Source organism: Heptranchias perlo, chromosome 1, assembly GCF_035084215.1.
Source record: "Heptranchias perlo isolate sHepPer1 chromosome 1, sHepPer1.hap1, whole genome shotgun sequence".
Classification (NCBI taxonomy): domain Eukaryota; kingdom Metazoa; phylum Chordata; class Chondrichthyes; order Hexanchiformes; family Hexanchidae; genus Heptranchias; species Heptranchias perlo.
Window position 1 is genome coordinate 81,969,165 of NC_090325.1, and position 27,544 is coordinate 81,996,708.

At 40.8% G+C, this 27,544-nt stretch overlaps 1 protein-coding gene across 11 annotated transcripts in view; it reads left to right on the forward strand.

Annotated features, from left to right (window-relative positions):
- Positions 1 to 27,544, forward strand: part of clocka (clock circadian regulator a) — a 168,527-nt gene that overhangs the window by 96,359 nt on the left and 44,624 nt on the right. For all 11 annotated transcript variants that reach the window (XM_067987247.1, XM_067987288.1, XM_067987266.1 and 8 more), the window contains 5 exons: positions 11,657 to 11,770; positions 20,731 to 20,840; positions 20,997 to 21,079; positions 22,842 to 22,948; positions 27,107 to 27,254. In XM_067987247.1, coding sequence (XP_067843348.1) covers positions 11,657 to 11,770; positions 20,731 to 20,840; positions 20,997 to 21,079; positions 22,842 to 22,948; positions 27,107 to 27,254 — 562 coding nt within the window. The remainder of the gene's footprint in view (positions 1 to 11,656; positions 11,771 to 20,730; positions 20,841 to 20,996; positions 21,080 to 22,841; positions 22,949 to 27,106; positions 27,255 to 27,544) is intronic.

A 27,544-nucleotide genomic window follows, 5' to 3' on the forward strand; every position in this document is an offset into this window, starting at 1 on the left:
GATATGTCGACATTCATTAAGTACATCCCTTATTTTTTCTTCTAATGTGTAACACCTTGAACCTTGTTAAATTTCATCTGCAGTAAATGTGCACACTTGCACATTTTGGTTAGGTCCTTATGTCACTTGGCTGCATGATCAGATTCACTTATCATCCTTCTCAGTTTCACAGTGACTGTGAAGTTGCCTAATTTGCATTTCTGAATCCAGATCAGTCAAGCAGATTAAGAAGAGTGGGTGTCCCAGCACCTCTTAACTGCTTTTTTTCTCCCAACCAAATCCTTATATATCTAAGTTTTACCAAGCATGCCCGTTCTTTGAGCTTATGTAGCAGTCTTTAACATGGAACTTTACGGAAAGCTTTTATAGGGATCACCACTTAGAATGTCATTCCCTCAAAAAAGTCAAGGAGGCTGGTCAAACATGATCTTTTCTTCTGAAACAGTGAAAGCTTTGGGGAATGAAACAGAGCACATTCACGGAGACCTATTCTGTACGTCATCATCCTCCTTGCGGAGCTTTGTTACAATCCTGAAATGTGTGAACTGCTGCTTCCACAGCTGGTTGAAATTGAAGCTCTCCGGTGGCCTGAGCTTAGACATGTTGATGTTCATGGATTTTTTTAGGGCTCAATTCACATCTGCTCCTTTCTCACAAAACTGGACTGAAGCTTATCTTGATTTTAAACTGGTTTATTAACAAACAGAACTGTGTAAGATTTTAGTTTCAGTTTTACAAGAGACTGCTTTACATAAACTCTGGAATATTTCTTTCCCTGTTACCTATTAATGAGAAAAGTGGCTAGACTTATGACTGAAAGTAACTTCTTACCACAGATGTTTAGGTACAAGGCCATTTGAACAATGAAATTGCTGGGGCTATAAAAAAAGATTATATCCTAACAGGAAAACATGGTGACTGTGATTCCTAAAAATATGGGTTGAGAAGCGGAAAGAAAAAGGAGGGTAGAGATTTGACTGACATTTCGTTTGGTTTTGGAAAAAGTCCTTTTTCTGAAGAACTTTGAGATGATTATTCTTTTACATAATTTCCAGGCTATACAATTAGACGCCTACCTCACCATTGCCTCAAAGATACAAACCTTCGTATGAGGATCTCGCAGGAAATATCTGCAGCTCAACATCAACATCAGTGAAACATGCTACTTCTTTCTTGACATCATCTGTCATAGTAGAAGCCTTTTTGATAGTGGAGATTACATATCTATCCTAAACTGGATGATTTGATGGTTCAAGCATCTTCTGCTAGAATTGCTGCCAATGAGACTGATGGAATTGCCATCTCACTTGCACCAATCAGGTTTGCAGCTGTGCAGGTGGAATGTTCTGCAATTTGGGTGGGGTTAAGAATGACAGTGTTGATTCCTGATCATATTATTACAGCAACAACTTACATTTATATAACATAAAAATGTCCCAAGACACTTCGCAGAGGCATAAGGAAAAACACATGTCAAGCCAATGATTAGGAGAGTTGACCAAAAGCTTGTGAGATAGAGGAGGTAGAGTGAGAGAGAGGCAGAGGAGTTTAGAGAGGGAATTCCAGAGAGTGGGGCCCGGGCACCAGTGATGGGGCAAAGGGATGGGAGTTGCACAAGAGGCCGGAGTCAGAAGAACAAAGAGTTTGGGGGGATTGTAGAGCTGGATGAGGTTACAGAGAAGGGAAAGAGCAAATCTATGGGTGGATTTAAACACAATGATGAGATTTGGGGTTTGAGGGACTGGGAGCCAATGTAAGTCAGTAAGGACAGATATAGGTGAGTGTGACTTGATGTAGGATGGGATTTGGGCAGGAAAGTTTTGGATAAGGTGCAGTTTACAAAGGATGGAAAATGCAGGGAGAGGAGAGCATTGGAGTAATCAAGTCTGAAACTGAAAAAGCATGCGATTTCAGGCTGAGGTAGGGACAGAGGAGCACGGGTGTACAATGTTACGGAGGTGGAAGTAGGCAGTGTTTGTGATGATATGAAGTTGGAAACTCAGCTTGGGGTTGAATAGGATACCCAGGTTGTGAATAATCAGATTCAGCTTGCAACAGTAGGAAGGGAGATGGTGTGTGAGGGTACGGTGTGAATAATCAGATTCAGCTTGCGACAGTAGGAAGGGAGGTTGAGTGTGAGGGTACGGTGTTTGCAGCAGGCTACAAACATGATGGCTTCAGTCTTTCTAATGTTTAGCAATGGGAAGTTACGACTTATCCAAGATTGGATGTCGGACAAGTAGTTCTGACAGCGTAGAGGAAGTGGAGGGGTCAAAAAGGGGACAGAGCGATACAGTTGGGTGCCATCAGTATATGTGTGGAACCTGACCCGATGTCTTCAAGTGACATTGCTAAGGGGAGCATGTAGATGAGAAAGAGCGAGGGTCCAATGATGGATCCTTGGGGGATGGTGCAGGGGTGGGAAAAGAAGCCAGTGCCGGAGAAATTCTGGCTCTGACTGGATAGGTAAGCAAGGCAGCCCCATGGATCTGGACAAAGGAGGAGAGACATTGGAGGTGATCAATCGTCAAAGGTTTCAGACAGGTCAGGGAGAACAAAGAAGGATAATTTATCATAGGCACAATAATTTTAGCATTTCATTGTCATATACATAGCTGTTCATGAGGCCTTTATATCTAAATGTTTGCACACATTGATTTTCTACTCGTTATTCATTATCCTGAGGGTGCACTGGGTGAAAGGGTGCAACATGCCCTTCAATGGCGGTCACAACGCTCCACCATCTTAATTGTGGTATGATTGTAAGTCTGCTTCTGTCACTAGCTTGTAGAATAGGGATCCCCACCTGAAGGAGACCTGTTTGGCCCCCTCCTCTGAACAACTTCTGACACATCAACAGGCTTGAACATCAAGCAATTTGGCTGACCTTGAACTGTTTGAAAAGACTAGTATGCAGTAGAGCTAATATGGAGAGAATGGCATCTTAATAGCAACAGAATGGAGCATTGTCTTTAATGCTATGCATGTCTGGCAATGGTATCAGGCAAATTTCACAAATCTGTCAGCATCCTTCAAACGCAAAAATGAAGCAGCATATACCTCCTATGGAAATCCAGGTCCACTTAATGAATGGACCCTTCATCTAGAGGTTATCAGTCTGAGTTTGGATGAATGAGATTAACAGACATAGGGGTTACCAGAACTTTTAAGAAAGAAAGAACTTGCATTTATAGAGCGCCTCTCATGACCTCAGGACTTCCCAAGGTGCTTCACAGCCAATTAAGTAGTTTTGAAGTGTAGTCACTTGTAATTAAGCAATCCAGCAGCACACAGCAAGGTCCCACAAACAGCAATAAGGTAAATGACCATATATTTTGTTTTGGTAGTGTTGTTTGAGGGATAAATGTTGGCCAGAAAACAAGGCAACTCCCCTGTTCTTCTTGAAAAATGTCATTGGATCTTTTACGTCCACCTGAGTAGGTAGAAGGGGCTGCGGTTTATCATCACATCTGAAAGATGGCTCTTCCGACAGTGCAGCACTTCCTCGGTACGGCACTGAAGAACTTCAATGACCAGAGTGCTCTACAGCTTGTTGGTTTCCTGGTAGAGGTGGCACTAACCATTCACAAGATTTGGATAGAGGAAATGAATGCTGTTCTTCTGACCCATTATTGACGGAAGAAGACATGGTTTTCAAACTTTCTGTTCATCAAGATGCTCTGTAGAACATCTGACTCATAAGCACAGATCAGGCATGGAGGTGTCCCCCTCCCCTAATGCCTCACCAAGCTTCCAGCTGCTTTCAGCATTCCTGCATCATTACTTTTAAATGACCAGTACCAGTGCGTAAGTGATTGAGGCATTGCCAGTTTTGCCACGGTTCAGAGGCTGCAGCTGAGAGATGTTCATAGGGTTCAATATCCAGAAGAGGTGGCTCATTCTGTAGATGTGTTATCCAAATGTTAATTCTCCACTGTTTCGTTGTTGTTGAAAGGGTTGACAGAATGCAGGGAGCTGCATCTCGACTTCAGTCTACTCTGAGCAGGACAGTGCTGGAACACATTAGTCTCATTATTAACAACAAAGTGATCTATAAAGATGGAGTTCTCTGTGCAGCGACACAATTCAGAGTTGGCACCTTTGTCATCAGGACTTCACCAGCCATAACTTTCTGTTCTGACTTCTTTGGGATGGAGCAGAAATTCTGGCCGTTCCTTGGATGCACCCCCAACCTTATCCCACATCATGGGGTCCCAAGAGTTAGCATTTTGAAGGAGCGCACAGATTTAGCTCTGGCACCTTGCAGTGTAAAAGGGCCAGCTGTGTTAGCTGAAAATTAACCAGTTAGTGAATTTGCATTTTTCCCTATGGCTACTGATTCCTTCATGTTCATCTGCCGCAAGGAAACTTGCCTTTTAAATTACAAGTAGCCCCACTTTCACCAGGATCAGGTCCTGGCAAGCAAGTACATCCACTATAGGCAATCATACAATGTGGCAACAAATGAGTTTGGAATTTTGACAGATGATATCATCCCATCCCCTTTTAGTGACACCCACACAGAAGGCAATGGGGGACAGGGATACAGGGCAAGCTGATGGGCAAGTAGGACTTATTGTGGGGCAGGATAGGAGCAGCAGAGTTTTGGATGGGCTGAGGTTTACGGAGGGTGGAAAATGGGAAGTGACTAAGGCATAGATGAGGGTTTCATATGGGCTGAGGTAGGGTAGGGGTGGGGACGTCACAGAGGCGAAAGTAAGCAGAATTTGCATTGGAAAGGATCTGAGGTCAGAAGTTCAGCTCAGGATCAAATAGGATGCTGAGGTTGCAAACAGTCTGGTTCAGCTTGAAACAGTAGTCAGGGAGAGGGTGGAATTGGTGCTGGTGGCAGAAGACAATGTCTTCGTTTTTCCTGCTGTTTAGTTGTGACAAAATGTGGCTCAATCAAGACGGGATGTTGGACAAGCAGACTGACAGCACAGAAGTAGTGGAAAGGGACGTTAGAGATGGGTGGTAGTTTGGGTTGAGGATTATTTTTTGAGGATGACGGTGGTTTTGAAAGGGTGGAGATGTGCAAAAGGAAAGGGAATAATTTACAATAACAGCTTGCATGGGGGCCAGGAAGGAAAGATGGATGGTTAGCTGCTTAGTGGGAATAGAGTCAAAGGAGTAGGAGGTGGGCCTCGTGGATAAGAGGCATTCAGCATGCTTGGTTTCATTGGTCAGAACATTGAATACAGGAGTTGGGATGTCTTGTTGAAGTTGTACAAGACATTAGTAAGGCCACACTTGGAATACTGTGTACAGTTCTGGTCACCCTATTATAGAAAGGATATTATTAAACTAGAAAGAGTGCAGAAAAGATTTACTAGGATGCTACCGGGACTTGATGGTTTGACTTATAGGGAGAGGTTGGATAGACTGAGACTTTTTTCCCCTGGAGAGTAGGAGGTTTAGGGGTGATCTTATAGAAGTCTATAAAATAATGAGGGGCATAGATAAGGTAGATAGTCAAAATCTTTTCCCAAAGGTAGGGGAGTCTATAACGAGGGGGCATAGATTTAAGGTGAGGGGAGAGATACAAAAGGGTCCAGAGGTGCAATTTTTTCACTCAAAGGGTGGTGAGTGTCTGGAACGAGCTGCCAGTGGTAGTAGTGGAGGCGGGTACAATTTTGTCTTTTAAAAAGCATTTGGACAGTTACATGGGTAAGATGGGTATAGAGGGATATGGGCCAAATGTAGGCAATTGGGACTAGCTTAGTGGTATAAACTGGGCGACATGGACATGTTGGGCCGAAGGGCCTGTTTCCATGTTGTAAACTTCTATGATTCTATGAACTTGGGGGGAGATCGGAGAGAAACTAGGAAAGGCTGAACAGCTGCAGAAGGATCTGGATAAATTAGGAAATTAGGCTTAAAAATGTCAAATTAAATTAATTGTCAGTAAAAATAAACATTGGATCTATAAACTAAATGGTGTTAGTCTACAGGATACAGCACAGGAAATGGATTTGAGGTATTAGTGTTTGACCATTGAAACCATCTGAAAATAGGATTTTGTGTTCTTTAGCACATTGATTAAACAGAGATTAAAACCCAAATCACCGAATGTGATACTGAGTATTTATAGGGTATTGGGCCGTCCTCAGGAAGCACATCATGACACTTGTAAAGGTACAACAAAGGTCTATCCATGTAACACCTGCCATCAGATATCTGAGCTACAAGAAGTTGTTGAGTTTTTTTTACAATAGAGAAAGGAAGAATAAGAGGGGATCTTACTGAGATATTCAAGATCCTTAAGATTATTGACAAGTTGATCCCTGAGAAATTGTTCATTGTGGCCCTAAGAACAACATTGGTGGGGAGAGGGGGGCAGAGGATGCAGCTCAGAACAGGGAAGGTATGTGGACAGATCAGATATAAATATTTCATACCGAGGACGGTGAATGTTTGGAATGGACTGCCCAGAGAGGCAATTGAGGCTGATAACATCAGAAATTTTAAGAGGGACTGAGCCCATCATTTGGCAAGAAATAAATTGAGGGACGTAGATAGGAAACTGTATATTCTGTTTTATTAATTCTGGGTCTGGCCACATGAACCAACATGGTATTTTCCAGTCCTATACATTCCTATGCTCCAAATCTTGTATTTCTACATAGACAGAAAAAAAGGATATTTGCCAGTTCAAACTACAGATTATTGAATTTGGTATTCAAACTTTTAGTAAACCCATTACTGAAAAATGTATGGCAAAATCTTTGTATTACACTTTAGTTGATCATAAATCAGTTGCTCATACTATGGACCAAAATATAAAGGGCTTTGCAACTTTATCTGCAAAATTGTTACATCAAGTATTCTGCATGCTTTGACTAAAGATGTGTATTGAGCTGTTAAATCAAAAGGACAAACAATTTGATGCCTGTGCTCCCAGATGAATTGCAAAATATAACATCCAAGTTTTACCTGATACTACATTCTTCTAAAGAAAAGGGACTATTTTGTTGGTTTTTAAAACCATAACAATTTATATAGGATGAACTAAGGATATTCACAGTTATTCAATTAAGTAACAAAACATTTGAGCTACAGATTTGTTTACTAAAAAGGTAAAATTGGAAATCAGATACAAAAACAGAAAATGCTGGAAATACACAGCAGGCCAGTCAGCATCTGTAAAGAAAAAAGGCTGGTTATGACAGTTTGGTTGTGTACCCTTCATCAGATTTGGTTATTACTTTGGTTAAACTAATTGTCTGTAGAATGAACAAGTACCTATTGTGTAGGAATGGCCTTCCCTAAACTGTAATTTATCACATAGTGCTCTTTTTCTCCTTGCTCGTTACCGCAGTCTGTGTTTTTTCTCTCTTTTTTCCCTTTCTCTTTTTCCTCTCTTCCCCCAATCATGTTCTCTCTTCTATCGCTGTCTCTCTCGGGCCATTTTTTTTGTACAAGTATTGTAACTTGCCTTTCTGATTCTGCCTCCTTCAAATAATTGAGTCAGCATCCAGAGCAAGGTTATAGAGATTACTTGGCTCACAAAGTGAAGCATTTTAAAGGGGTGCTGTCCTATGATTTCTCTTGTTTTGAAAGATACCATATTCATGTGTGTGTGGAGACTGAACTGTAACAAACCAATGAGAAAACAATAACTTATTTTGGCTTAGGCTGGTGTGAGGGAGTGCTGTACACTCCATAAAATGAAATGAATTAAATTACATTTTCACCAATGTCTCTTTTAAAAATCAAAACATTTGCCAAAAATATAACTGGAGCAATAATTCTCCCAAGCCAGTTCCTGATAGTATCAATATTATTCTCCTGAAATGTCAGATAACCCACAATGTTGTTAACAGATATTTGTGCTCTCACTAGTTTTGATAGTTTCCATTATGTTTAGTCAACAGCAACAACAACTTGCATTAATATAGTGCCTTTAACTTAGAAAAACATCCCAAGATGCTTCACAAAGGCGTAATCAGACAAAATGGATGCCAAGTCAAAAACAAGATATTGGAGGGGCGACTAAAAACTTGGTCAAAGAGATGGGTTTTAGGAGGGTCTTAAAGGACTAGGGAGTTGAAGAGATTTAGGAAGAGCATTCTAGAGCAAAGGACCTAGGTGACTGAAGCCACAACCACAAATGATGGGGCGAGGGGTTGATGCATTAGAGAGCATAGTCGGAGGAATGCAATGTTCTGGGTAGGGTTGTTGGGGTGGAGGAGGTTACAGAGGTAGGGAGGGGTGAGGCTGTGAAGGAAGTTAAACATGAAGCTGAGCATTTTAAATTTAAGGTATTAAGGGACTAGGAGCCAATATTGGTCAGTGAGGGCCGGGGTGATGGATGAACGTCCAGAAGAGCATTGGAATAGTCGAGTCTGGAGGTGATAAATGCATGGATGAGAGTTCAGCAGCAGATGGGCTGAGGGAGGGGTGAAGGCAGGCAGTAACCTCCCCCTATTTGGGGAACACGTGATGTAGCAGTAAGTGTACCTTTGTCAGATACATCATTGAGGAGAATAATCTAGACTTGGGAGACGGTCATTCAGCAGAGATAAGTGCTTTTTTGTAATCTAGTATCAGATCTCCACAAGAATAGTTTTTTATCCCAAAGGAGAAGTACCAGCAGACCTGATATGGAAGAGATTTTAGTCCTGATAGTTTGCAGTCTCCAAAATATTAGAGATTCTAATTCTGGATCTGTGGCATTTGAGTAAACTCAGAAGGAAGTTTTTCAGAATGATCACATTGCAACAAATTATTCAGATAGCTCACCCTTGATATTAACTGCCCATGATTGGCTTCAAGGGCTCCTATTTTCCTGTAGCTATTTATCCACAAAGGGCAATTCTGCAAGTTCCATGCATGAGGAAGAAAGTTCCTTGATACTTGCTTTTGGATATCCAGGGTTTTTGTTAAGTGCCTTTCTGTGGTTGAAACTTCCTTGAGGTATCAGCTTGTCTACTTGTCAGAGCTCCCATTTAAAACTCTGCGAGAACAGCTGTCAAACTCGGTGGTCCTGAAATTCCACGGGGTTCTCCCAGTCTTCTATCATAACTTCAGTTGGAGATCAGCAGTAACCCTCAGAGAAACAGCATGAATAGAACCACTGCCTTTAGGGTGATTGTTCTCATAAATGTAGTAAAATTTCAAGTGCAGCTTTTGTCCAATCTTGGTTTCATAGTCATCTGGTTTAAACTGCCCTGAGAATACTCCCAGATCATTTCCTATCCACAGACCATTTCCTAACTTGGAGCAATACTTCGGGACCTGGTGGTTGTGATTATTGCGGTAGTCAACATCCTGTCTCAGTAGTTCCTAGTTGTTTCTAATGTCATATTTAGTGAATAGTCTAATCTAGGAATAGGCTTGAAATAGAGAGGTACTTCAAAAGAAGTGTTTTCAGAGTGAATGCTGCAACCATCTCCTCTCCCTCCCATTGGTGGCCACTGCTTCCTTGTTTAGATGGGAGGTGCCGCATTTACAGCACATTGATCCAAAGCTTTTGAATTTAGGAGTAATTTATTGCCATAATCAGTCGATTGTATTTGAGGGATATGACCTTTTAGTGGAGGGACTTGTTCTTGCATTGTCTCCACTCTTTAGATTGGTAATGGAATCCCCTAATGATATTATTAGTCCAACAGTTGACTGAAATGAACAATATATCTGCCAGCTCCTTGAATTGGGTGTATTGGTATATCCTCCTGATTAGACTGTGCACTTAAAGGTCATAGTTTTCTATTTCCAATCATAGAACCAGTTTGCAATATAGTTCCAACGCAAGACTTCTTTTAATTTTGTTCTACTGACTGAAAAAAAAATCAGCGAAGTTGTTTTCCATATTAGGAATTTAAGGTCAAAAGAATATAATGACTCAAAAGTGTGGGTATATTAGCCTGCAATAAATATTTTGTTCTACGGACAGGGATCACTGGGCTCAGATAGTAAACTGTCTTGTCTTGCTGCTACAGGTTCTTATAGGTTTCCTACCCTTTCTTTCATATCTTGATTTGAAGGGAAATATGATAATTCTCATTGTCTCCTACTATCCAATGAAATCATAGTTCTCAGATGAAACGCAGCTAGGTACCACCAAACAAAACTGGAGAGGAAAATTTGGCATCCTTTCTCTGGTTCATCCAATGGCCTGGCTCTCAGTCACGCTTTGTTTCTAGGACCACGACTACAAATAGGCTTTATAGCAATGAATGCAAGCACATGTCTTGTAGTATCAGGATGAAACTCTATGATACACTACAGATTTTGGAATAATGACAGTACTTCTTTCAAATCTTGGTTTGAAATAAAATTCCATAGCATTCATGGATTGTTTCACCTTTTGTCTGATAGTCTGCCGGAGCGAGCTCGAGGGGCTGAATGGCCTACTCCTGCTCCTATTTCTTAAAACATTGCACATTATTATTTGCTTTCAAAAGGGAACTGGATAAGTACTTGAAAGGAAAAAAATTGCAGGGCTACGGGGATAGGGCGGGGGAGTGGGCCTAGCTGGATTGCTCTTGTATAGAGCCGGCAAGGACTTGATGGGCCGAATGGCCTCCTTCCGTGCTGTAACCTTTCTATGATTATGAAAGGAATGTGGAAGACTATCCCTATCAGACTTCTTTTGGTGTCCGTGTGGGTTTTGAATTTGAGTCACACTTTTGAGTCATATCCTTTTGACCTTAAATTCCTAATATGGAAAGCAACTTCGCTGATTTTTTTTCAGTCCAGATGACAGTGAACTCCAGACAATTGTAGTTGATTAACTCCTTTGGCATGAGAACAGATCAGTGTATATACTTGACTCTAGGCTATTCCCTAAAATAATGATTTCTCAAATAATCATTATTTCTTTGCTCTGTCCATTTGCACAACTGAACTGTTGTTTATTTCATATGGAGAAAACAATGATGTGGGCCCATTCACTAATCATGCTAGTCAAATGGTAAGTGGACTACTATGTTGTAGGAAATGTTGAGAGGCAGTTGACTTTTGCTAGGTCAACATTCTAAATGTCATATGTAGCAACTCTCTTTTTACCAAATCCTACTATTTGGAGCTCTCTACTAAAGAAGATTTGCATTTTTAATATATTTATATTGAATGCAGGTATTTCATCTTGCTCGAAAGCTTTACCCTCCTCTAAGGACATTAATTAATTCAGAATCCTAGTGGTATGTGTATGATGTTGTAATAAATAAGAAAATTAGTTTGCAAACTTTGTAGGATTATCTTCATTCTTTAAATGGAAGCACCTTCCACAAACTTATACAATAGACCCATTTTTTTTTGGAAAGATCAGTTATGTACATAGCTACTACTGTAGTTACTATAGTTTGTCACTACTGTTTTCTCTGCTTTTCCTGGGGGAAAAAGCTTATGAGAACAAGAGAAGCACCATCTACATCAAAGAGGAAGGGAGCATTATGTGAGTACTCTGACATCACTGATGTCATAAATGTCTTGAAAGGGCAGGTACTCTTCTTGTTCTCCCTGTTGGTGGTTTGGGCTTACTCTCAGGGTCAAGTGGAGGATGTTTCCATTCTAAGAATGAAACTTATCCTGTAAGAAGGGTAATTTGACTTTAGGAGGTTGTTTGCTTTTGTCGGTCATTTCACTAATCTTTTTACGTTTTCTATAGGACTGAGGTTGGAATCTTCACAATATTTTTTTCCCTTTTTTCTAGCAAACAATCAGCTAGAATTCTGTTGCCATATGCTAAGAGGAACAATAGACCCTAAAGAACCTCCTGTATATGAATATGTAAAATTCATAGGAAGTTTAAAATCACTGAATAATGGTAGGTTGTTTCAAAAATTAATCAGCATAATTGATTTCTAGGTAATGTTTGCCTTCATTTACACTTTAATTGTTTTTACAAGCATTAATACCTGTACGAGATTTAAAAACAAAAATCTGTAATGATCCGGTTTGTGTTTTCAGTCAAAAATTTCACATATAATGTATTTATCACCAACCCTGTTGCATATCACGTTGGGGGTTTCTTTGCTAATGTGTTCTTAAGACAATCCCCATTAGTACTTATATTTAAAAGAAAAATCAAACTAACAAAAAGCAAAATTATCAGTAGTCTATTATTTTCAATTTTTTCATCTACCTTTTGTGTGTGTGTGTGTGTGTGTAATTCAGGTAATATTTGGATTGTTGAAATTAGATTGGAGGGTTGAAATGCTCAACTACGTGCAAAAGCTGAATTAACATCTATAGTTAAAATAACAAGATTCTGAAGTATCCTAGCAAAATCCAATTGTTTAGTTTCCTTCCAATATTAACTCGGCAGTTCTTTCTCGCCAGTTCTCTCAATGATTGTCAGCCTTCAAACACAATCCTAGCTTTTTTGCTCTTAAATCAAATCTTGGGGACGGATAGCAGACTGACCTTTCATCTCTGGGATCTGGGTTCAAATCCAGCCCAGCCGAATAGGATAAAAATCTCTTCTGTGTATCCAAATCCTTCCTGTCTTTGGCTCTGTCTTTCTGCCCCTGTAAGTTTCCATGTGAATTGAGCTTGGACAGTTTGAAACCAAATCTAGTAAGCATGGTACCACAGGACAAAACTGTCCATAATTAGGCTCTAACTAATTGACAGCCTCCATGTAAGGACCGTAGAGATGGCTATTGGGAAAGGTAGAAAATTTCATACAGGTGTACTGAGATTAGAAAGTTATGGCATAATGTTGGGGCAGAGCAAAGGGGCTTTTATCTATATGTCAATTATATACCTGAACGCAAATTTTGTGATACCGGCAAAATTGGCCCTATGCAGTCTGTGCAAATAGTGTGGGGGCAGGGCATCCTGAATTTTGCATTGGGAATTTTTATCCCTAATTTGAATTGGCTACTGGCACAGGAAAAGCTTGTCCACAGAATTTGGACTGCAGCAGACTTGCTTGGGAGTGCAAGATCTGACACTTCAGCAGCTACTAAATGCTGACCATAAAAGGTGGTGGCAGAAAAGTGAACTAATTGTTCATAATGGCACAAAATGGAGACATTTTGGCAACATTGCTCCCTTTGATGCTGAAGATTTGGAAGTTCCGCTGCAGGAGATGCGCCAAAGCAAGGAGCTGAAGGCCATCCTCCTGCAAAAGTGTCAGCTGTATGGAAGGGGAGAGGTCATCAACTGAGTTAATGCAGTCGCCCTGTTCTCATGTACCTGGCTGCAAATGAGAATTATGTTTACTGGTATCTGAATTTTCTGAATATCTGAACTGATATTTTCATGAGAGATGGGGGGTTGTGGGGGGAGAGTAGGGTGGTAGTTTCTGTCACAGGAGATTGCTTTAAGACAGAATCCATCTGAACAAAGTTTATGAACAGAGTTAAGAAATGGGAACAGAAATGGTACAAATCTCCCATCTGCATTACTGGCCACCAAACAATGGAGATGAGATATAGGGGGAGAACTGTAGACAGTTGAGAGAGATCTGTTAAGACAAAATAGCAGTAATATTGGGTAATTTTAACTATCCAAATATAGGCTGGAATAAAGCTAAAGCATATGCTTAAGGTAGAATACACCAGGACTGCTTCCTAGATCATTATGTTTCTAGACCAACAAGGATAGAAGCATTTCTTAATTTAACTCTAGTGGGGTAAATAACTGATGTGAGAGCAGGAGAACAATTGGGAAATAGCAACCAGAACATAGCTAGATTCGATGTAAGAATAGAAAAAGATACTGAAGAGTCAAAGATAAGGGTACTTGATGGGAAAAGTTAAAATTCAGAGAGATACAACAAGAACAACAACAGCTTGCATTTATGTAGTGCCTTTAATGTAGTAAAATGTCCCAAGGCGCTGCACAGGAGCGATTTTCAAACAAAATTTAAATGCGGGTTAGGACACAGGCAGCAGAGTTTTCGATGAGCTCGAGTTTATGGAGGATGGAGGGTGGAAGATGGGAGGCCAGCCACGAGAGCATTGGAATAATCAAGTCTAGAGGTAACAAAGGCATGGATGAGGGTTTCAGCAGCAGATGAGCTGAGGCAGGGGTGGAGATGAGAGATGTTATGTAGGTGCAAGTAGGCTGTCTTGGTGATGGAGCGGATATGTAGTCGGAAGCTCATCTCAGGGTCAAATAGATAAAAAGGGATCTGGCCCAAGTTAACTGGTCAGAAAAGTTGGTTAACAGGTTGACTGGTCAGCAATGGGAAATCTTCAAATATGAGATGAATAGAGTACAAAATAGATGTGTTCCTATAAGGCAAAAAGAATGTGCATCAAATAATAGTTCTGTGAATAACTAGAGATTTTAAAACTAAACTTCAACTTAAAAAGGGAGGAATATAATAAAACTAGAGTTAACAATTAAAGATAATAATGAGGAATATAAAAAGTGTAGTGGGTGGTGAAAAGGGAGACTAGAAGGGCTAAAAGAAAATATCAAAAAAGACTAGCAGATAATATAAAATAGTAAAGGTGTTTATAAGGATGTAAAAAGCAAAAGACTAGTTAAGAGGGCAGGATTGTTCAGGGATGAAGGAAGGGGTCTAATTGTGGAGGATGAAGATATGTTGAAGACATTAAATATCTTGCATCATTTTTTATAAATTATGATGGAAGTAAGAATGTAGGTCTCCTTGAAGAAAATAAGAACAATTGTTACAGCTAATTGTAGAAAAGAAATTGGTTGTGAAAAATTTAGCACAGCTCAAGATAGATATGTCACTGGGCCCCGATGGCATGCACACTAGGCTGTTGAAAGAAGTCAGAGAAGAGATAGCCGAGCTCAATGACAACAATTTTTCAATCGTCTTTAAACGTGCAAATTGTGTCATTGGACTGGAGAGTAGTCAATATAAACACCTCTGTTCAAGAAGGGAGAGAAAGCCAAACCAGGTAGCTATAGATTAGTTAGCCAGTTAGTCTAATGTCAGTTATAGCAAATACTTCTCTTTTCTTTCCAAATCACTTAAAATGCTTTCTGAAAAAATTTAATTTGACATTTTTTTGGAGTAACTGAAATTCATAATGTCCGAAATAAGGTTTTAAATAAGAATCAAAGAATTACATTCTGTTCAGTAGCATCATTAAATGTAACCCCTGAGTTATCTTTTCTGTCTTTTAATACTTCCATTAAGGTTTTTCCAAGCCTAGGCCTCAGCCTCTCCCGAAGGTCAGGGCTTGGACTTGATATATTTTTGTGCAGAACTGAGACTCTGTTTGCTGAATGGAAATTGTGTAGTCTCAGCATGTCCAGTGCACAGTTTCCCAGGATGTATCAGTACCATTTAGTCAGCAGAACAGGATGTTTTTCTTTAGCTTCTAGCAATTTTTGTTCAGTTGCTTTTCAACATTATTTGAAGAGAAGCTGGAGGAGAAATTTCAGGTAAAGTTTATATTGAGGTTTTTTTTATTCGTTCATGGGATGTGGGTGTCGCTGGCGAGGCTGGCATTTATTGCCCATCCCTAATTGCCCTTGAGAAGGTGGTGGTGAGCCGCCTTCTTGAACCGCTGCAGTCCGTGTGGTGAAGGTTCTCCCACAGTGCTGTTAGGAAGGGAGTTCCAGGATTTTGACCCAGTGACGATGAAGGAACGGCGATATATTTCCAACTCGGGATGGTGTGTGACTTGGAGGGGAACGTGCAGGTGGTGTTGTTCCCATGTACCTGCTGATCTTGTACTTCTAGGTGGTAGAGGTCACGGGTTTGGGAGGTGTTGTCGAAGAAGCCTTGGCGAGTTGCTGCAGTGCATTCTGTGGATGGTACACACTACAGCCACTGTGCACCGGTGGTGAAGGGAGTGAATGTTTAGGGTGGTGGATGGGGTGCCAATCAAGCGGGCTGCTTTGTTCTGGATGGTGTCGAGCTTCCTGAGTGTTGTTGGAGCTGCACTCATCCAGGCAAGTGGAGAGTATTCCATCACACTCCTGACTTGTGCCTTGTAGATGGTGGAAAGGTTTTGGGGAGTCAGGAGGTGAGTCACTCGCCACAGAATACCCAGCCTCTGGCCTGCTCTTGTAGCCACAGTATTTATATGGCTGGTCCAGTTAAGTTTCTGGTCAATGGTGACCCCCAGGATGTTGATGGTGGGGGATTCGGCGATGGTAATGCCGTTGAATGTCAAGGGGAGGTGGTTAGACTCTCTCTTGTTGGAGATGGTCATTGCCTGGCACTTTTCTGGCGCGAATGTTACTTGCCACTTATGAGCCCAAGCCTGGATGTTGTCCAGGTCTTGCTGCATGTGGGTTCAGACTGCTTCATTATTTGAGGGGTTGCGAATGGAACTGAACACTGTGCAATCATCAGCGAACATCCCCATTTCTGACCTTATGATGGAGGGAAGGTCATTGATGAAGCAGCTGAAGATGGTTGGGCCAAGGACACTGCCTTGAGGAACTCCTGCAGCAATGTCCTGGGGCTGAGATGATTGGCCACCAACAACCACTACCATCTTCCTTTGTGCTAGATATGACTCCAGCCACTGGAGAGTTTTCCCCCTGATTCCCATTGACTTCAATTTTACTAGGGCTCCTTGGTGCCACACTCGGTCAAATGCTGCCTTGATGTCAAGGGCGGTCACTCTCACCTCATCGCTGGAATTCAGCTCTTTTGTCCATGTGTGGACCAAGGCTGTAATGAGGTCTGGAGCCGAATGGTCCTGGTGGAACCCAAACTGAGCATCGGTGAGCAGGTTATTGGTGAGTAAGTGCCGCTTGATAGCACTGTGGACGACACCTTCCATCACTTTGCTGATGATCGCGAGTAGACTGATGGGGTGGTAACTGGCCGGATTGGATTTGTCCTGCTTTTTGTGGACAGGACATACCTGGGCAATTTTCCGCATTGTCAGGTAGATGCCAGTGTTGTAGCTGTACTGGAACAGCTTGGCTAGAGGCGCAGCTAGTTCTGGAGCACAAGTCTTCAGCGCTACAGCCGGGATGTTGTCGGGGCCCATAGCCTTTGCTGTATCCAGTGCACTCAGCCGTTTCTTGATATCACGTGGAGTGAATCGAATTGGCCGAAGACTGGCTTCTGTAATGGTGGGGATATCGGGAGGAGGCCGAGATGGATCATCCACTCGGCACTTCTGGCTGAAGATTGTTGCAAACGCATCAGCCTTGTCTTTTGCACTCACGTGCTGCACTCCGCCATCGTTGAGGATGGGGATGTTTACAGAGCCTCCTCCTCCCGTTGTCTAATTGTCCACCCCCATTCACGACTGGATGTGGCAGGACTGCAGAGCTTGGATCTGATCCGTTGGTTGTGGAATCGGTTAGCTCTGCCTATAGCATGTTGCTTCCTCTGTTTAACATGCATGTAGTCCTGAGTTGTAGCTTTACCAGGTTGGCACCTCATTTTTATGTATGCCTGGTGCTGCTCCTGCTATGCTCTTCTACACTCCTCATTAAACCAGGGTTGATCCCTGGCTTGTTGGTAATGGTGGAGTGAGGAATATTCCGGGCCATGAGGTTACAAATTGTGCTGGAAAACAATTCTGCTGCTGATGGCCCACAGCGCCTCATGGATGCCCAGTTTTGAGCTGCTAGATCTGTTCTGAATCTATCCCATTTAACACATTGGATGGTGTCCTCAGTGCGAAGACGGGACTTCATCTCCACGATGACTGTGCGGTGGTCACTCCTACCAATACTCTCATGGACAGATGCATCTGCGACAGGTCGATTGGTGAGGACGAGGTCAAGTAAGTTTTTCCCTCGTGTTGGTTCGCTCACCACCTGCTGCAGGCCCAGTCTGGCAGCTATGTCCTTCAGGGCTCGGCCAGCTCGGTCAGTGGTGGTGCAACCGAGCCACTCTTGGTGATGGATATTGAAGTCCCCCACCCAGAGTACATTCTGTGCCCTTGCTATCCTCAGTGCTTCCTCCAAGTGGTGTTCAACATGGAGGAGGACTGATTCATCAGCTGAGGGAGGGCGGTAGGTGGTAATCAGCAGGAGGTTTCCTTGCCCATGTTTGACCTGATGCCATGAGATTTCATGGGGTCCAGAGTCAATGTCGAGGACTCCCAGGGCCACTCCCTCCTGACTGTATACCACTGTGCCGCCACCTCTGGTGGGTCTGTCCTGCCAGTGGGACAGGACATACCCAGGGATGGTGATGGAAGAGTCTGGGTTGGCTGAAAGGTATGATTCTGTGACTAAGGCTATGTCAGGCTGTTGCTTGACTAGCCTGTGGGACAGCTCTCCCAATTTTGGCACAAGTCCCCAGATGTTAGTGAGGAGGACTTTGCAGGGTCGACTGGGCTTGGTTTGCCTTTGTTGTGTCCGGTGCCTAGTGGTCCGATGCCGGGTGGTCTGACCAGTTTTATTCTTATTGTGACTTTTTTAGCGAGATTTTACAACTGAGGGCAGTTAAGAATCAACCACATTGCTGTGGGTCTGGAGTCACATATAGGCCAAACTGGGTAAGGACGGCAGGTTTCCTTCCCTAAAGGACATTAGTGAACCTGATGGGTTTTTACGACACTAGTATTTTACTGATACTAGTATTTTAATTCCAGATTTTATTTAATTAATTGAATTTAAATTCCCCAGCTGCCGTGGCGGGATTTGAACTCATGACTCCGGATTATTGGTCCAGGCCTCTGGATTACTAGTCCAGTAACATAACCACTATGCTACCATACCCTTTCTAAAGAGATAGTCTGTGTGTGAAAGAGACAGTGAGAAAAGAACATAAGAAATAGGAGCAGGAGTAAACCATACAGCCCCTCGAGCCTGCTCCGCCATTCAGTGGCTGATCTTCGACCTCAACTCCACGTTGCCGCCCAATCTCCATATCCCTTGATTCCTTTCGAGTCCAAAAATCTACCTACCTCAGACTTGAACATATTCAATGGCTCGGCATCCACTGGGGTAGAGAATTCCAAACATTCACAACCCTCTGAGTGAAGAAATTCTTCCTCATCTCAGTCTTAAATGCCTGACCCCTTATCCTGAGAATATGCCCTCTAGTTCTAGACTCTTCAGCCAGGGGAAACAACCTCTCAGCATCTACCTTGTCAAGCCCCCTCAGAATCTTGTATGTTGTAAGAATGAAAGAATGACTCTACTGATTACAGATCTGTTATAGTTTTGGTTTTAAGTTCCTTATTCTTTAGAAAGCATATTAAGGTAAAAGAATGTGTCTTTCCTCATCCTAATTTGAGGTCACCATCCCCAAAAAAGATTGAATTTTGAAAAATGCGGAAAGCCTCTTTAACCAGTGTTTTGTTGACAGAAAATGTAAACATTCTATTTACTGACCTCTGTGAGTTAAACAGATACATTAGAGGGAGAGTGACAGATGATAGAGAGAGACAGACAAGGGATCAATTTTACCTTTTCTCACTAGGCGGGAAATGGATGGCTGCAGGTTGGATTTCTGTTTTTCACCCCACCTGTTTTTTCTTTCCACAGCGCCCGTTTCTGCCCAGCGAGAACAGCTCCTAATCCTAATTTGACTTTTTAAAAATAAAAACTTAAAGTTTTGAAAGCAAACAAAGAAATTAATAAATGAGGTTAATTGATGGGGATGGGGAGAGTTGATAGAGGGAGAAAGAAAAAACGAACGAACTAACTTGCTTTTAAAAAGCACCTTTCAGGACCTCAGGACGTCCCAAAGCACCTTACAGCTGATTAAGTACTTATGAAGTGTAGCCACCGTTGTACTGTAGGAAAAATGGCAGCCAATTTGCGTACAAGAAGATCCCACAAACAGCAATGAAATAAATGACCAGATCATCTGTTTTAGATGTTGGTTTGAGTAATAAATGTTGGTTAAGAAAGCAGGAGAACTGCCCTGCTCTTCTTCGAACAGTGCCATGGGATCTTTTACGTCCACCTGAGAGGGCAGACGGGGCCGCAGTTTAACATCTCATCTGAAAGATGACACCTCCGACAGTGCAGCACTCCCTCTGTACTGCACTGAAGTGTCAACCTGGATTATGTGCTCAAGTCTCTGAAGTGGGGAATGAACCCACAACCTTCTGACTTGAGGACGAGAGTGGTATCACTGAGCCAAGGTAGTAGAGAGAGAGAGAGAGAGAGAGAAAATATAGAGGTTGGATAAGTAGTTCAAATGGGAATGGTAGGGCTAACGATGGGAGTGAATAGTGGTAGTGAGGCAATGATAGGAAAGGGAGGGAGTAGTGATAAGGCAAAGGTGTAGGGAGCACCATGGAAGTGAGAGCGGAAAGCACAAGTGATGGCGGACAAAACGAAGAGGGAGCCACTGAGGGCTGAAGGCCTCAATCACCCTGCAACCCTTAGAAATTGCAGCCTGCAGCCCTCGGTCACTCCTATCCCTCCCACACCATGTCACGTCACCTCCCATCTATAATCTTGCTTAAAGTTTGTCAGTTTTAAACTTGCATTTAATTTTGAGCTCATTGTTCAAATTAATTAATCTACTTAACACCTATATCTCTCATCATTTTGAAGACCTAGATAATGTCCTTTCTCAATCTTCTTTCCTCCAATGACAACAAATTACCTACGAGTGTCTGCATAATTTATAGCCCTAGGTCCTGAAATTATACTTTTTCTCTGAATTCTGTTAATACATTGACATCCCTTTGAAGCTAGGATACCCAAAATTGCACACTATTCCAAAATAGAAATGGGTAGAACAAAAAAGTTAATTTGTGATTCTTTTAACTGGTTTTCAAGTGGTCCTGAAGGTGAGACACCTTTTTTAACATTATTTAGAATTTTTCATTTACTATCTTTTACTGAAGATTTTATTTCTCCTTTTTATCATAAACATTCAAATTATGATTGTTTGCTTATTTCATTCAGTGCCTAATTGTACACAAAATGGATTTGAAGGAGTTATACAAAGGCCAACGTATGAAGAAAGAGTTTGCTTTGTTGCAACTGTCAGATTAGCCACACCACAATTTATTAAGGTATGATCATAATGTATACTAATTAAATCTCTTCTGATTTTGGTTCTATAGTATGCTTGCTTGACAATCTTACCTTATAAATACACCAGTGATTTCAGCTGTTCAGTTTTTGCATAAAGGCAATATTTCCTCAAATTGTTTATTTTTTAAATATAGGAAATGTGCACCATTGAAGAACTAAATGAAGAATTTACATCAAGACACAGCTTAGAGTGGAAGTTCTTGTTTCTAGATCACAGGTTTGTTCTCTGATATAAAAAAAATTAAAAATCTTATTTAAGAGGATGTGAATAACAAATTAAAAACAACTCGCATTTATATGGTGCCTTTATCAAAGAAAAATGTAAAAAGTACTTCACAGAAGCAACGGCAGAGGTGGGGAGGGTGGAAGGTTACTGAGCTAAAGGAGAGATTAGCAGGGGTGACTAAAAGCTTTATCGAAGTTATGGATATAAAGAGGATCTAAAAGGAAGACAGGGAGATGAAGGGGTTTAGAATGGGAATTCTGGAGTTTGGGGCTTATGTGACTGAAGACCCCAATGGTGAGGCGAAGGGGCTGGAGGGGGGTACACAAGAAGCCAGAGTAAGAAGAATGTAGAGTTTAGGTTGGGGGAGGGGGGACTGTAGGGTTGAAAAGATAGGGAAGGGCAAAGTCATGGCAGGATTTAAACACAAGGATTAAAAAATTTAAATATGAGTTGTTAGGGGCCAGTAGCCAAAGTAGATCAGCAAAGACGCGGTTGATGGATAAGTGGGACCTGGTGTGGGTTAGGATACTAGCAACAGAGTTTTGAATGTGCTGGTTTATGGAGGATGGAGAGAGAGCATTATAATAATCAGCTCCTGAAGCCTCAAAGGCATATGAGGGTTTCAGCAGCAGGTAAAACTGAAGGAGGGACAGAGGTGGGCAGTGTTGCGGAAGTGGAAGTAAGCAGTCTTTGTGATGGAGAGAATATTGCATCGGAAGCTTAATTCAGGGTTGAACATGTGGCAAAATTACAAATAGTCTGATTTAGCCTGAGACAGTGGCCAGAGAGAGGGATGGACACAGTAGTTAGGGTATAGATTTTGTGTTGCTGGTCAAAAACAATGGCTTTGGTGTTCTTAATGTTTAGCTTGATAATACAGCATAGACCATATCATTAGCTATGAAGAAAAAGTAAGTACCTATGAAAAACAATGTGATTATGTGTTTAGACATAATTTAATACTTACTTACAGGCATTACTATTTGTTGCCTCAATTGTTAACCATTTCCTCTCAGCCACTTCAGCTCAGAGATCAGGAAATATTCAAGATGAATCACAGGAACAAATAAAAATGATCTAAAATGGGGATAGAACATAGAGGACATTAGAAGTTGGTTTAAAAAGAATGAAAAAGTAAAAAAAATGGGTGAAATGGAAGAAAAAGTTGGGAAATGGTTCTGATGCTCTGGCAACTTAAATTTCGAGCTGTTTCAAGAATGGTATTCTGAGGTTGAGTTGATATACTGATTAAATTCATGCTGTATCTTGATATCTGTAGATAGACTAACAGAAGTACATTAATTTAAATGAATGTGCCTAAATTATAGACATCGTTCAATAAGGTGTTATACTTCATTTGAAATCATTTAATTAAAAAAATTAAGTTTTCAAAATAAAAGTTGATCTAATATGAGTGGCTGCAACAAATGTTAACCAGATTTTGCATCAGAAAATACCAAAAGTTTGTGTAATATTTTATCAAATGCCCCAAATCTAATCATCTGTTTCAGAACATAACTCATGCTTTTGTGAATGAAATGCTGTTCACTAATATATGCTAATTGAAAATTTTATGAACATATATGGCCATATTACAGTTGTGTACTTAATTAGTTTCCAGTTCTTTTGATGGCACTGGCAGGGAAAACTGCTTTGTGAAGATAAAGCTGAAAATATGCATATCGGGACAAAGAGATAATGTTGCATTTCTGTAAAATTTTATGCCTATATTTGATCCTTGTATTTTATCTAGGGCACCTCCAATAATAGGCTATTTACCATTTGAGGTGTTAGGTACATCTGGCTATGATTACTACCACGTGGATGACCTGGAAAATTTGGCAAAATGCCATGAACACTGTAAGTACCTTTTGATGGTTAATGCTGGATAAATTTGAAATAATCTATATTTTCAGAAAACTGTACAAGTAAGTCAACAAAGCCCTTCATTGTTAATTGTATTAATTTAAGAATAATGTATCGCCCATGGCATTGCTCACAATAAGTTAGACGGTTGGTTGGATTTGTTTTGGGTTAGATGCTGTTCCACTTGTCATGCAATGCTAACTAAACAGTTGATTTCTGAGGTGGTGCTACTGGGCAGTTTGATAAGTGCATAATTGGAAATTATATGGCGGTGGTTCTGCTATCAAGAGTATTTGGTTGTGTAGTTATATAAGGGGTGGTTTAAAGTAAAAGATATAGAAACAGGTGCGTGCTACTAATGTGTGTGTGTGTGTGTAGTGTGTGTGTGTGATATGAAGTATAGATCTGAAAGGTATTAAGAACTGGAAGAGAAAACATGGTGGGAAGATGTAGGAGAGATAAAATGTATGGTGTAGTGGATATTAATAGAAAGTAACGTAAAATAGTACAGTGTAAACAAAAGCATTATTTTGTATGGGATGGAATTGATGAGAAAAATCAGAAGTTTTGTTTGCTGTTGCCAAAATTGAGGAACAAGCCATCTCACTACAGAAATCAGTTTGTCATATGTATTCTTTCCTGCTGCGATTTTGTTACAGTATGGACCATTGAACAGATTCTCTGGTTATACCGCAGCCATTTTATAGTAACAGCACTTGAGTGGAGATGATGGAATACTGCCCGACATTGATGTCATGGGTCTGGGCTGTATGCAGGTATGGAAAGCTGTTAGAGTAGAGTTGAATAAATAGATGCAGTTGATGTGTTGTACCCTGATGAAATGAAATAGCCATCTTCTGTACAGAAGTGGAAACAGGAGAGTCCATTTGAGCAGAAGTGAAAAGTTGTGTGGGCAAAGAGGCCTAAAAGGCAGGGAGTTGAGAAATAATGCTTAAGAGGTGGCCATAAGAGTGTTGAGTGATACAGAGGTAGAATGGTAGTGAAGACTGAGGCAGAGAATTAACAGCTCTAAGAATAGAGGAGAAAGCAAGGCTGGGCAAAAGGGAGGCCTGTGGAGATGAGAATTGATGAATCTATGATAAGATATAATGGGTGGGTAACTGTATTGATAAGTTTTCTGTATTTATTTTTCAGAATTCTTGAATTTGCTATATGTTTCTTGTTATAAATATTAGCAGGGATAAATATTGGTGCGAGTGAGGTAGCTTTTCCTACCTGTCTATATTTGAATGAATTACAGTTATTTGAGCCAAACAGAAAATGTAATATAAATTTTATGCTACAACCTTGAATACACAATAAATGGGAGGATACTGAGAGTTGTAGAGGAACAGACGGACCTTGGAGTGCATGTCCACAGACCCCTGAAGGTAGCAGGACAGCTTGATAAACTGGTTAAAAAGGCATACGGGATACTTTCTTTTATTAGCCGAGGCACAGAATATAAGAGCAGGGAGGTTATGCTAGAACTGTATAAAACACTAGTTAGGTCACAGCTTGAGGACTGCGTACAGTTCTGGTCACCACATTACAGGAAGGATGTAATTGCACTAGAGAGGGTACAGAGGAGATTTACAAGGATGTTGCCAGGACTGGAGAATTTTAGCTATGAGGAAAGATTGGATAGGCTGGGGTTGTTTTCATTGGAGCAGAGGAGGCTGAGGGGAGATTTAATTGAGGTATATAAAATTATGAGGGGCCTAGACAGAGTGGATAGGGGAGACCTATTTCCTTTAGCAGAGGGGTCAGTGACCAGGGGGCATAGATGAAAGTAATTGGTAGAAGGATTAGACAGGAGCTGAGGAGAAATTTTTTCACCCAGAGGGTGGTGGGGGTCTAGACCTCACTGCCTGAAAGGGTGGTAGAGGCCGAAACCCCCAACTCATTTTAAAAGAACTTGGATGTGCACTTGAAGTGCCGTAACCTACGGGGTTACGGACCAAGTGCTGGAAAGTGGGATTAAGCTGGATAGCTCTTTTTCAGCTGGCATGGACACGATGGGCTGAATGGCCTCCTTCTGTGCCGTAACTTTCTATGATTCTATGATAACCACATTTAAAGTGTGATACATACTATGTGCAAGACTGTTCATCATATACATAAAGAAATGCCTCCTATTCAGTAAGACTGTATTAGGGAACAAGATAAGGAGCAAATTGCAGTCGGTCTTGATTTGAACACAATGATAATCCAGGGAAGAGAAAGACTGTAGGACAGAAGGAACAAGACAGGCAAGTGCACAGCAATATTGATAAAGCAGAGAAAGATGAGGTTGCAGTGAAGTAAAAGAAATTGAAGTTTAGAGGAGAGAGGATTGTTTATCAAGCAACCAGCTTTTCTTGTGTCCTGTCCAGGAGTGTGAGAAAAGTGGTAAAAGAGTCTCCTCAGATATAGGAACAGCATTAAGTCTTAGAAGGACTTTGGTTTTAAGAGTTGTTGAGAGACAAAAAGTGTTTGGTGCAAAAGAGGAAACCAAACTTCTTGGCTTTAGCATTGGAGGAAATGTGGGAATTCCATTTAAGGTCAGAGGAGACAGTGAGGCCAAGAATGTTGATAAATAAAGAAGGAATAAGTTGATTAATGCAGAATAGAATAATAAACTTAGGATTGGCTGATGAGTGAAGTAGGTCATTGATGAGAAGGAACTGAGTAGGGGAAAGGACAGAGCCATGTGGTACCCGAGTTATTGGAAAAGAATGTAAATGAGCCTAAATTAAAGCACAGATCGAGGAATCAGAGGGAAAACTAGATAGTCATGACATTAACTTTGGTAAGAGGTTTTGTTGAGTGCAATTTGTTTAGAAATGTGCAATGCCAACATTTTTCAAGACTTTGAGGTGTCTACAGCAATGACAGATGATTTACCAAAGTGTTCAAGAGCTGAATTCCAGAGATCCATAACATAGGCAACAAAATTACTAGTGGTACAGTCATGCTGAAAATGGATCAGGAATTAGAGCAGAATTTTCAAGGTGATGGATTATTTCTAAGTTAACAGCATCTTTCATAACTTTAGAATGTTCTGATGTAAGAGGAATCAGCTTTCTTAGAGATGGAACCTTTATGAGCAAATTTCCAATGAGAAAGGAAGGTAGATGTAGGAACAAAACAGATTGAAGAGTTGGCAAGAACAGGGTAGATTTGGAAGCACACAACCAATTACCAGGATTGTTGGGGCCGATATGTTGTGATGAGGATAACTATTACATCTTCCTTGATCATTGTAAGTATCTGTGATGACAGTAGAAAGAGAGAAAAGCTAAAGACAAATTTTCTTTTTCACATTATGGAGGTTATATACAACTCTGCATTAAACCAATGTTACGTGGAATCTGGGGAGCTCTGCAATTGAAGGGAAAAGATTTAAAGAAGGGATAGTGCAGGCAGTATGTAATTGGAGACCTTATTCATACAGTTATGTTGCTGAACTAGTAGTCCAGAGGCTTGGACTAATAATCCAGAGAACATGAGTTCAAATCTCACCATGGCAGTTTGAGAATTTGAATTCAGTTTTAAAAATCTGGAGATAAAAAACTGGTATCAGCAAAAGTGACCATGAAGCTGTCGGATTGTCGTAAAAAAACAACTGGTTCACTAATGTCCTTTATGGAAGAAAACCTGTGATCGTTATCTGGCCTCGCCTATATTTGACTCCAGTCCCACCCCAATGTGATTGACTCTTAACTTCCCTCAGAAGTGGCCTAGCAAGCCGCTCAGTTGTATCAAACAGGACAACTAGGAATAAGCAATAAATGCTGGCCTTGCCAGCGATGTTCATATCCCAAGAATGAATTTTTAAAAAAACCTAGATTTTCCTTTTTTGGCGTAGTTACCACCATAATGGCTACTGGCGGTTTTTAGGCACTCAAATGGAGGTGGGCTGTTTACGCCCAATTTTCCTCTGTCAGTCATAAGTTCAAATGTAAATTTGAACAGGTCTAAAGAGCACTTTATACTGGTAAACTGCAGTTTTAGCTGGCTAAACTTTAGCAGTAGCTCTGAATTTCATTTTTCAACTGTACAATATAAAGACTGAATAATCAAATAGTTGATGTATAGATGCCACAGGTATCATAAGTTTGTAATAGATATGTGTATTTGTGTATCAACTTTTATTTTTTTAAATTTTAGTAATGCAGTACGGAAAAGGCAAGTCTTGCTACTACAGGTTTCTTACAAAAGGGCAACAATGGATCTGGCTTCAGACTCATTATTACATTACTTATCATCAGTGGAATTCCAGGCCAGAATTCATAGTCTGTACACATACTGTTGTAAGGTAAAGGAATTTCTGCTAATACATTTAGTCTACTTCAACACATATTTTCATTCTTATTTGTAATCAAAATCTAACCAAGTTATAATTTGCCCCATCCTAGTTTCTAGTTTTAGTCTTTTGGACAATTACATTTTAAGATCCATATAAAATGATTCACTAAAGAGGAATGAAATTCGAGTGAGAGTACTCGATGAAAGTACTCCCCACTTTTTTTGGGGAGAAAATGATTGGCTCACTTTAAATTTCTTTGACATTTTTAAACGCTTTGAAATTTAGATAGCTCTCCAAAA